The 12123-nt window shown below is 35.7% G+C and overlaps 1 protein-coding gene across 3 annotated transcripts in view; it reads right to left on the reverse strand.

Moving 5' to 3' along the window:
- Lrch2 (leucine rich repeats and calponin homology domain containing 2) overlaps positions 1-12123 on the reverse strand; it is an 81193-nt gene that overhangs the window by 41598 nt on the left and 27472 nt on the right. For all 3 annotated transcript variants that reach the window (XM_021187974.2, XM_021187973.2, XM_029534409.1), the window contains exons 2-5: positions 11263-11407; positions 8227-8353; positions 4405-4510; positions 4185-4321 (exon numbers count right to left, since the gene is read on the reverse strand). In XM_021187974.2, the coding sequence (XP_021043633.1) occupies positions 4185-4321; positions 4405-4510; positions 8227-8353; positions 11263-11407 (515 nt within the window). The remainder of the gene's footprint in view (positions 1-4184; positions 4322-4404; positions 4511-8226; positions 8354-11262; positions 11408-12123) is intronic.

Raw genomic sequence — 12123 nt, forward strand, 5'->3', positions numbered from 1 at the left:
TGGAGAAAAGCCAACCTCCTGCCCTTCCACTGCCCCCTTAATTTAACCCTTAGTCCATGATTTTTCTTCCTTTCTCCTCCCACCTGTCTTCTATTCAGGACTCCTTGAAACTGTTTTCCTATGGCTTCTTACTAGTCCTTACTGGTTTCCTGACTTCTATGGGTACTCCAATTAGAACACACACTTCTAAAGAGTCATCCACATGTGAGAGAAAACACAAAGCAATTCTTTGTGTCTGGACTACCTCGGCAGGGATAATTATTTCCAGCTCCAACCATCTATCTGAGAATTTCCTTGTTCTTTACAAGTGAACTTTCACTGAGTACATATGACATGTTTTCATTATCCATTCTTCAGTTGATGGACATGTAGGCTGCTTTCCTTTTCCAGCGGACATGGGAGGCCAAGTGTCTGTGTTGAAGGGTATAGAATCCTTTGAGAATATGCCCAGAAGTGGTATGGCTGAGTTGTGTGGCAGATCTATTTCTAGCGTTTTGAGGAATGGAGACACCAATTTCCATAGAGTTTGCATCATTTTGTCCTTGCACTAAGAGTTTCTATGCGTTTCCTTAATGCACATCCTTGCAAGCACTTGTGCTCACTTGATTTTGAGGGTTTTGAGGGATTTGTTTTTGGTTTGATTTGTTTTAATAGCCATTCTAACTTAAGTAGGATGAAATATCACCCTAATTTTAATTTTTATTTCCCTGATAGTTGACAATGGTGAACATTCTTAAAGTATTTCTTGGGTATTTGTATCTCTTCTGAAGCTTAAGTGTTTACTGTAAAAATTGTTTTAACTGTTCATTTGTTTCCATGATGTTCAGGTTCTTGCTTAAGTGTTTTTGTTTTTTAATATTCTAGAGGCTGACCTTTTCACAGAAGTAAAGCTTTTGAAGATTTTCCCCATTCTATATGCTGGCTCTTTATGCAAGTGATGGTATCCTTTGCTGCACAGAAAATTGTTTATTTCATCAAGTCCATTTATCAATTGTTAGTGTTAGTACCACAGGATATTAGTGCCATTGTGGCACCTTTAAGAATACTTTGCCATGTCGATCAATGTAATGGTTCATTGATGTTACATCTGGGTAAGCTGTTGTTTTCATCTATTGACAGCTTGTATGTATGGTTCCTCCTGAAACTATGACTGCAAATTCTCATGGATGCTTCCAGTTCAATTTCAGATGGATTCCTCCAAACCCAGTGTATGATGTATGTGATGCCTTCAGCAATGGAACCTTACCTTTTTTTTCTGGGAGACACTAAGGGCATTGGACATAGCATATATTGTTTGGGGGGTACTTTTGGTGCACCCAACCAAAAAACTTGAAAGGAGGTCTCTCCTGCCTGAGACTGGGCTTTGTTAGATAACCTATGTCTTTAGAGGGGTTAAAAAAACAAACGAACAGTCACTTCACTTAAGAGAAGGGAGTTCTTGCTTGGCACTATAAATACAGCCAATTATTGATGACGAAGGAGGAGGACATAGGGGCTGGTAAGATGGCTCAACGAGTAAGAGCACTGACTGTTCTTCTGAAGGTCCTGAGTTCAAATCCCAGCAACCACATGGTGGCTTACAACCACCAGTAATGAGATCTGATGCCCTCTTCTGGTGTGTCTACAGACAGCAACAGTGTACTTATTTATAATAATAAATAAATCTTTGGGACAGTGTGAGCAGGGTCTGAGCAAGTGGGGCCAACCGGAACGAGTGGGGTTGACCTGAGTGAGCAGAGATTCTAAATTCAATTCCGACAACCAGATGAAGGCTATACAGCTACAATATGTACTCATATATATAAAATGAATAAATATATCTTTTTTTTTAAAAAAGGAGGAGTATATGGAATGTAAAGGAGAAGTTACTACTTCCAATATCCTAAACCAGTATAGATTCTAGCAGTATTATAAATATGTATCCTTATATACAAATAAGTTGAGATCTCATGGCTCATTACAGAGCTTTTTTGTTGTTGTTGTTGTTGTTGTTGTTGTTGTTGTTGTTGTTGTTGATGATGGGGATGATTAAAGAAAGCCACAACTACAAGAACCTTAGGGAAGGATTGTAAGAGCCAGATGGGATGAGGGACACCGAGGAAATAAGACCTTCTAAGTACACTGGACTAAGGCACATATGAACTCACAGAGATTGGGTTAGTATCCACAGGGCCCACAGTGTTTCTGAGCCAGGCAATGTTCCAGAGCTGAGAAGGGAAGTACACGCAAGCCCCCATCCCTAACCCAAAAGTTATCTCCAACTGATAACTACTCACAGATGAAACCTTAGTTTCTCTAATGTAGCCTCACCGGGTATACAAACCACTGTGAAAGCCGCACCTGATGCCCAGCAGTAGACACCTACACAAAATAAACTTAATAGGATTTTTGGAGGGTTTTTGTTTCATAATTCTTTGTCTAGGATTTTTTTTTTAATTTTCTTATCGTAGAATCATTTACTTATATATTGTGATTTCTGATTTTGTAATTTTAGGTGATTTCTCTGTGTGTTAATGTATATGTCTCCACATTTATGTATATTTCTTGTGCTTTTTCTTTGATTTTTTTATCTGTTTGTTTGATTGGCCTTATCCAGATTTTTAATTTTTATTTTATCTTCTTTTATTATTTTAGATGCCTCTCTTGTTTTCTAATGAGTGCAAGGAGAATGTAGATTTCAGTGGATGGAGAGGTGAGAAGGATTGGGAAGTGTTAAGTGAAGGACCATAGTCACAATATGCTGTATTAAAAAATCTGCAAAAAAAAAAAAGAAGGAGGAGGAGGAGAGAGAGAGAGACCAGCCCTAACAGATACATCTACAGTATAGCTCCTACTCTTAAGGTGCAGGAACATCATAACAGAAGAGTGTACTAAAAGATAGCAAGAGGCAGAGGACCCAGACATCAGCTGGGTGATGATCTCTTCTAATAAAAAGCAAGTAGGAGAAAGAGGAAAAAGAAGAAAGAATGAAAGAAAGAATGAAAAGGAAAAAGGAAGAAGGAAGAAAGAAGGAAAGGAGGAGGAAGCCACCACTGCCTCCACCTCCACCACCCCCTCTACCACCACCGCCGCCATGATGGGGAGCAGGCTGATCAGGGAGGAGGGAGGAGGAGAAAGAGGGAGGGAGGAGTGGGGGTGAATGTGAATGTGGTCAAGACAAATTGTATGAAGTTCTCTAAAAATCAATAAATATATTTGAAAATACCCCCTTTGTAATGAATACAATGAATCATTGAAAGATTAAAACGAACAAGCCAACAAATGCAGTTCTTCATATGCCAGGAACCCAAGCTTGGAGTGGGTAGGAATTGTGCTCCTCAGGCAAAACTCTGCATTCTGAGTGGGGGCATGAGTTACCACCATTTCACCTATTTTACATTTTCAACTTTCTGCTTCTCATGAATTCTCTTTGCCCTTTCGGGTGTATATCTTAGCTATCTTTTATTGTTTTAGTGGATTCCTTGTGACTTTAATACTCACTATATTAAAAGCCAAATTTAATGTTTTCCATTTGTATTTTTTTCTATCTGTATGAATTCTACCTCAGTTATAAGAATATGCTGGAAGCTATATGTGACTAGTCTTCTTTATGAGAGATGTCTTACCTCAGGCAAAGTAATCTTGGTCTAGCAGTACACTCATCTTAACTCCCCACAAGGAATTTTCCTAAAGGAACTCAAATTCCAACCTATATCACAATATCCATTATAACATCACTTCAACAACAAATATCAAGCAAATGAATACTTGAATGTATTCGGTCAGAATCTTTCTTCTTAAAATAACACTTACAATCAGAACTACAAATTCACACAAAGGGTGATTCTAGCTTTTCCAAATGCTTGTCTGTAATCTACACTATAATTACTACCAAATTAAAGAAAAAGTCACATCTAGCAGGGCATGGTGGCACAGGCTTGTAATCCCATCATTGACAGGTACAAGCAGGAGGATCAAAAGTCAAACTCATTCACCATTTAGAGACTTTGATACCAGTCTAAAGATACATGAGATCTTTTCTTCAAACAAACCAATACAAGATGTAAAATTTCAGTTCTTATAGAAACTCTAGGTAATGCTATATAAAAGACAAAATTGAGTCATACGAGACTACTTTAAAATTTAATACACAGGTAAAACCATAAACATCTGAGAAATAGAAGTATCATATACTTGTTACAAACCTGTGCTGGTGGTACTTGCAATGGATTGTTATCCAAAATTATTACTTGTAAATGATGGAGTTTCCTATAGCAAACAGGAATTTCAGTCACTTTATTGCAGGAGAAGTCCAACTTGACTAAGGGGAGATCTCCTAATTCTGTTCAGAAATGAAAAAATAATAAGTTAAATGGCAGATGGTTACTCTATTACTCAGGTGAGTGAAAACAGTGACTATCTTACCATCTGGCAAAACATGAAGATTATTTCTTCTTATATTTAGCTCTTTAAGTGAATGTAATTTTCCCATTTGTTGAGGAAGGACCTGAATCTCATTGCAGCTAACATCCTAAGGAAAACAAGAAAATAAAATGTGACAAAATTGAGAAATACAAACATACTTTCAATTTTAAACTATAAGCACATGGCCAAATTGCTAGCCAAGTTACTTCTAATTTCCTTTTCTGGTGGGTTTTTATTTGTATTGAATCATAAATTAATATACCACCATCAGTAAAAAATGTTCTGTGAATATCTGAGATTAAATTTAGTAAGTACGCGAGTAAAACTCTCAGTTAAAGAGCAAATTTTGCCACAAAAGTTATGATGAGCCAAATGTTCAATGTAATACAATAGATAACTATTAACCAACTAAGATAGTCTGTCAATTATTATAGTTAGTTTTAGACTATTTAGGAGGATAAAAACCTCAAAAAGTCAAGGATTCAGAGATGTGAGCTAGAAAACCAGACACCAGAGTCAAGGTAAGTTTAAATAAATTCCTTTCTCCAAAAGAGATATGAATATGAAAGTTCCAAGCATGGATATGAGTAATCCAGATCCCACTGAAAGCTACTCAAAATGAGCAGAGTCTACAGTCTCTCAAGGTTATACAAATGTAACCCTGATTGAAAGGGCATTCATTTAAAGACCTTCTGGGGACAAATCATATGGAAATGTACAACTGTAGAAGCTTCTTTAAATACACACACACACACACACATTATAATATGTATGTGTGTATGTATATATATATACATGCATATATAAAAAGTTTAAAAATGTAGTCAGCCAATCATAGTGCAACAATGCCACTATAGACAATATATGTTATTAAATAAAAAGCTCATGTCCAGAATGGGTTACTTCTTTGACAGAATTTGGTCAATGAGGGGCCCTGCAGACCCCAAAATATTAAATATTATAGGATCTTGATATTGCTGTTGGTTACCCTCCAAACACAGACAGTGAGACCTTTTTTTTGAAGATACCACTAACTTGAGACCCAGGAAATGGACATATCAAGCCAAAACTAACCTTGAAGCTTCATGCCTAATGGATAGCTTTTATATTTCTAAAAGGTACTATGCATACAACCAGAAGAGAAAAGTAAGCATCAGTATTATCCAGGCATGATTCCTGTGGCCTGGTACCAGGCTGTGGGTATAATAGTGGCATGAATACTGTGGAGGTAAACGATGGCTATCTGGTAGAATTGAATGTGTGGTTCACAAGATGAGACCCATACCCGGCACCATTATCAGAGCAATAACTTGTGGCTGGGCAGGGTAGAGGCCCTAGGACAGAACCTACTACTGCTAGTCTATGAATACACAGTAGTTCATAAACAAGGTTGAAGAAGAATTTATATGGCTGTTTTGTAATACTTTTTATGAACTATTGGGTATTAATGTAATTCTGCATAATAACATGACTTGTAGTGTACAACAAATGAGAGAAAACTTATTTCTAGGTATACAAATGCCAGTTGTCATTAATTTTTCTTTTGTATTATATAGAGACATTTAAATGTATACAGTTTTTTTTCTTATAAAGGAGAGGCTGAAAGTTTAAAGTACCATTTTATATAATCAATATTGAATTTTTCCAAACTATTACTGTGTATAAAATGCCTTAAATAATTATAAGCCAATGTAATAAATTAAGAGAAACCATACTTCTGGCATGATAAAATCATGGAACTAAATAATGGGTATACATTCATGTAGAATGTTGTTATTGAAATATATTCCATACAATCTGTTAAACTTAAGAATTTTTTCACATCTCTCATTTTTTCCAGACTCTTTATGTTTTGTATTATGTGTTATTCTTGCCTAAAGAAAAAAGATGAATGTGTATTTATATTAATGTTTAACTAAAAATATGCACAGAGTTGGTTAATTATGCTCACTTTTTATTGTATTTAGATTCCTGAGGTTTAGCTTTTCTATTACATTGAAATTTCCTTGTTTGAGTAAATTTATTAATTGGTTGCTTTTAAAGTATGGTCAACTGTGCTTCAGTGTAAGGTCACTCCTCCAGTTGAAGGCCACTCATCCAAGAAAATAAAGGCAGCACAAACTGAACTTGTTGGGATTTTAATACTGTTAAAAAGAGAACACACATTTGGGTGGGTAGGGAAACCGACTGGATCTGGGAGGGAAGGGGGGAATTGTAAGAAAGAGTGAATGTTATTAAAATGTATGTAATTCTCAAAGAACTCATAAATATGAGAAAAAAGAAAATTGATGGAAGCTGATGAATTCATCATCTACTAGTATTTGGTTCTCAAATTTTCTAATAATGCCTAATCACATTAATAAATCCACATAGTTCAATTTAAGTAACTAGATCACTCAAAAAAGGAAGTGATTGAAACAAATGTAATGAGGATGTTCAAGCTAAAAAAGAAATGTTGTTAAATTTTCAGTGCTAGACAATACATGCATGTAGATTACAAATATTTAAGGGAAGAGAAGTTGTACATTTCTTCACATGGTAGTCAAGGTCAATAAATAAATCTGACAGATGCATGCAATTTGGTTAAAAATACTAACAAATAGAGTTCTAAAGACAAAAAGGGGTGGTACATCTTGGATATACGTAAGTAGATGTATCAGAGCTTCCTACATTAGGAAGCTATTATATATGATCATTTTTAGGATCTTTTATAACCCCAAAATTCTATAGCTCTGAAGCATAAATTAGGTGTGAAGGTTTGCCTTAATAAATACACAAAATCGGGACATTTCTGATTATTGTACTTTATAACAACATGTTCACATTATATTGTAAATACATTTGACAAGAAAACTTCTGCTCATCAAGTGATAATAAAGTCCTACTTTATTTTAGGAGAAAACTCCTAAAATACCAATTTCCTGGGAAAGCTTTACCTGACAACAGCACAGAAAACAGAAATAAGCAGCATCGGCAAAGTGTAAGAGTGAAGGAAGACAAATACATGTGAGGAGCTCAATACTTGAGCACTCCTGTTTTGCCCGTGGGTTCAATGTCCTTTAAAATGTAAAATTTTATTATGCAAAGGTATTATATCAACTTCTACAATTAATTGCATATAATTGCCTCTTTACATTTACTTTGGTTATAAAAATATTATAAAGTCATATGATCATATTAAAGAAAGTTATTTTGTTATTACTGCTTCTGTTTGTAAGCACCATATTCTTTGCTTTTAAAGAACCAATTATTTGTCCCTTTGTTTGTTTGTTTTCATGAAATGGGGACTCAGTAGGTTGCCCGGCTTGATGTGCAAATGCATAAGCTCAAATGATCACGCTGCCTTTCCCCTGGAGTAGCTAGGAGCCGAGACTCCATACATGTAGCACCATACCCACAGCTGTATTCTCTACCTTTACCACTCTTCTTTAAGCCTCCTCACCAGCTCTGTAAACCTTGGGGGGAAATTGCTTATGACCTTCTCTGTCCACAAAGTGAATGAACAAATAATGATTCACTTGAAACATACGTCTGAAAACGTAACCAAGCCTCCTGAAGTCTCATATACTGAGGAATCACTGAACTTCTGTTGCTGTTATTGTTGGCTGGGAGCTAAAATCAAACCTAAATAAATGTAGCTGAGATTGCTATCCTATTGAATTTAGATATATACCAAGTTATGCCTTTAAAAAAAACTTACAGTGAAATTCCACAAAAGAATGCATACAATTCCAAAAGAAAAGGTACATATTATATGTGATATACATGTATGTGTATACATATGTGTGTGTTATATATAATTTAATACAATATTTAACTCACCAACTCCATCAAATCTTTTAATTTTCCAATTTCTTCTGGAATGGACACGAGTTTATTATTGCTGACAACCAAAACTTTAAGGGGAAGGTCAAATAGGTATTTTGGCAATGTTGATAGAAGATTTCGGCTAAAAAAAAGAAGAAGAAGAAGAAGAAGAAGAAGAAGAAGAAGAAGAAGAAGAAGAAGAAGAAGAAGAAGAAGAAGAAGAAGAAGAAGAAGAAGAAGAAGANGAAGAAGAAGAAGAAGAAGAAGAAGAAGAAGAAGAAGAAGAAGAAGAAGAAGAAGAAGAAGAAGAAGAAGAAGAAGAAGAAGAAGAAGAAAAGTGTGAAAGTGTCATTATGAAAAATATGTCTGGGTCTCAATGTTATCTAAAAAATACAAAGCAACTTAGTAGTAAGTCATAAGCCTTCAGTGACATTTATTGAGTGTTTCCTGTAAAACAAGAGCATGTAAACTCCTTTCACACTCTGTCTAATCTGCTCATTAAGTCAACAAACTAGGTAATATTAGCTTCAAGATACAAGAATGAAAACTGAAGGCAAAAGTGCACTAAGTAACTTGCCTAGTTTATAGCAAGGGTTCAAACACAAGTTAGAGAATGGCAGAACCATCTTCTGGAGCATAATTTTTAGCAGACTCAGTACCTCCAGAACCTTAATCATGGAAAGGCTCCCAGGGAAATTTGCTTAAAATGAAGAAAGAAGTTATCTTTTAAAAGATAGCTTGGAAAGTAGAGATGGGCCAACAGTTAGGGATGTGACTGCTCTTGAAGCATTCCCAAATCCAGTTTCCAGCACCTACTGGGGGACAATTCACCATCTCCTGTAACTCTGGTCCAGGGAATCTGACACCATCTTCTACCCTCTACACGTACTGCACTCATGTACACACACACACACACACACACACACACACACACACACACACACACACACACATACACGCATGCATGCATGCATGTATGCACATACGTTGCCTAGACAGGCTTTCTCTGTATAGCTTTAGCTGTCCTGGAACTCACACTGTACTTTGCCATATCCTTAGCATCAAATCACATCACAAAGTTCTGGCTCCCTCTGCTTTCTGAGTGCTGGGATTAAAGGCAGGTGCTGCTGCCACCACCACCTGGCTAACAACATTTTATCGAATACTTACTATGTGCCAGTAAATGTTCAGAACAACTCTTATGAAATAATGCAACTGTCCATCACAACAATCTACTTTAGGAAGACACTCATCATGAGCCCCATTTTGAAAAGAAAAATAAACTACAAAGAGGGTAAGTAAACATTCTTAGGTTATACAGTTGATAAGCAAGAGAGTCAGGGTTGAAACCAGGTCAATCTGTCACAGGTATCTTTACCCTTAAGGTGCTATAGTCAAAAGTCAAATTCAGACAATTGACCAATGTAACTCACAATCAAAATATAGAGAAGACAACATTCCAATTATATACTAGCAGGCTCTGACAAGCAATAATCTTATATTTTTCCTATTTTTCTAATTGGCATTAAGAGACCTGTACCTCATGTTTTATATAACATATATATGAGCAAAAGCTACATGTTATTCAAGAAAGAATGAGGAGGGAAGAAAAGACCCTTCACCACATCTTATCTTGGCAGAGTATATCTAGAAATACTAGACTGGCTTTAAAATAGAGGTCCTTTGTGTGTGTGTGTGTGTGTGTGTGTGTGTGTGTGTGTGTGTGTGTGTTACAAAAGGGAAGGATAATGATTTTTATTTAGTAATCTGGAAGGACTTCTGAAATGTGTAATGTCCTAGGTCCCACTCATAATCCTTCATACACTATGCCGTTTTATATAAGGAAACTGAATATTGATTGACATTAGTATTTGAGGTGAATGTCACTGTCCCACAGACACCAAAGAACAACTGTATGAATATATGGCCTTTGCAAACAACAGTTTTCTCATTTGTAATATAGGGATAATACAAGACATATCAATAATGATGTTGGAGTATTAAATGAAGCAATATGAATCAAATATTTGGGATATTGCTTGGCACTCAGTAAACACAAATTAAGCATGAATTGGCTAGAAATGTCATTCATTGGCAAAATGCTTGCCTAGCATCCACAACACCTGGGATTGATCCCCATCACTGAAAGATAAAACATGTTAATCATAAAGGTGCTCTGTCCTTTCATTTGCCAACCATCCCATCCCAATCTACCTATTCTTGAATTGGCAACATCACAAGAAATAAAACTTCACCTAAAACGTTTCTCACTATACTCTAACCAGAGTGCTCTATAAGTCAATTCAGATGACTGGACAGCAAATAATAAAAATATTCATATTCTAAAGCCTTCCTCTCAAGGTGAGATCTAATTACAAACACACATGTTGGCAGAGGAATTAGCAAGGGACCTTTTTGAAAATGCAGTTCCCACAGCAGGTCTAACAGGACAGAATCTTTTAACAAGATCCCCAGACAATTCCTGTGTGTGAAACTTTGAAAAACATTGCCATAAAGAATAATCCCAAAAGCCAACAAGATAATGTAAGCATAAACAGAATACATTCCTTTACTACTAAAAATGATAAAACATTGTAATATTACAAAATATGTTTCACTTATTAATTAATAATTATACATAAATATATTATATTTACATGATATATTTTAGTATATTATGTATTATGTTATTATATAATATATAATATTTTATTGTAGAATAATACATTTTGTATCATACCTAATATAGTATATAATATTTATGTTATTAAATATACTAAAATGAATATTTGTTTTATTGTTATTTTTGTTATTGTTGATGATATGAGTATTTTCCCTGCATTCATGTATGTGTATCATGTGTATTCCTGATGCCCGATGAGGTCAGAAATCATTAGACCCTCTGAAAATGGTCTTAAAGATGGTTATGAGTCAACATATGGGTTCTGGGAACCACCCTCTGTTCCTCTGAAACAAGAAGGCTAGTCTCTTAAGTGCTGAGCTAAATTTTCAGCACCTACAAGATTTATTTTTAAAAGTTTGCTTGCTTACCTGATGTTAAGGTATGTTAACATCTGCAAATTCTTAATGGCTTCAGGAATGGTTTTGATGCAATTATGATATAGGTTTAATGTTTCAAGTGGTGCGAATAGCCACACATCTGAAGGAATTTCTGTAAAACGATTTCTGGAAAGATCTGAAAAATAAAAATAATGTTCGAGTAACAAGAAAACACCTAGATATATGGTAACAATAAGAGAGCCTCCATAACCATCCCCTGAGTCCTCATTACTTTCAGTCTCTTTCCTCTTCCCTCATGGCCAAATTCACACAAACCCACTACACAACTACATTTACTATGGATTTTTCAACCCACACCTAGGTTTCTGTTCATTCTCACATCCTACAAGATTACCAACAGCCTCCACATCATTAACCTCTCCAGCTATCTGGAAACAGTTCCATTCCTTGACCTAGAAGAGTACCTTTCTGAATGTCTACTAATCTCAGTGACCTCTTGGTTTCTTTGACTCAATTTCTTCCACCTGAATGACAAATGTTGGCCTTCCCAAGGACAGTCACATAAAACAGTCTTGCCTTCTTAAGGTAAGACTCTTCCTGGGAGAGTTAAGCCAACTCTAAGGGAAAACTACATTTCTATACTGACAAATTACAAAGTAAGTATGTCTTAATAGCATCTTTGCTTGTTCATTTTGTTGTGCTCTGTTTTTAAAATGAGGCCTTGTCAGGGAACTCTGTTTGAACTGGGCCTCACTATGTAGTTCACCATATCCCTGAACTTATGACGACTTTCATCTTTCCCTAGTTCAGGATTATAGGTATGGAACAACAGGTTTCATTTAAATAGCTGTGTTTTCAGAAGCCAACAAGCTGAAGAGCCCAAGTGAAGAT

The sequence above is a fragment of the Mus pahari genome, chromosome X (genome assembly GCF_900095145.1).
Source record: "Mus pahari chromosome X, PAHARI_EIJ_v1.1, whole genome shotgun sequence".
Lineage (NCBI taxonomy): Eukaryota > Metazoa > Chordata > Mammalia > Rodentia > Muridae > Mus > Mus pahari.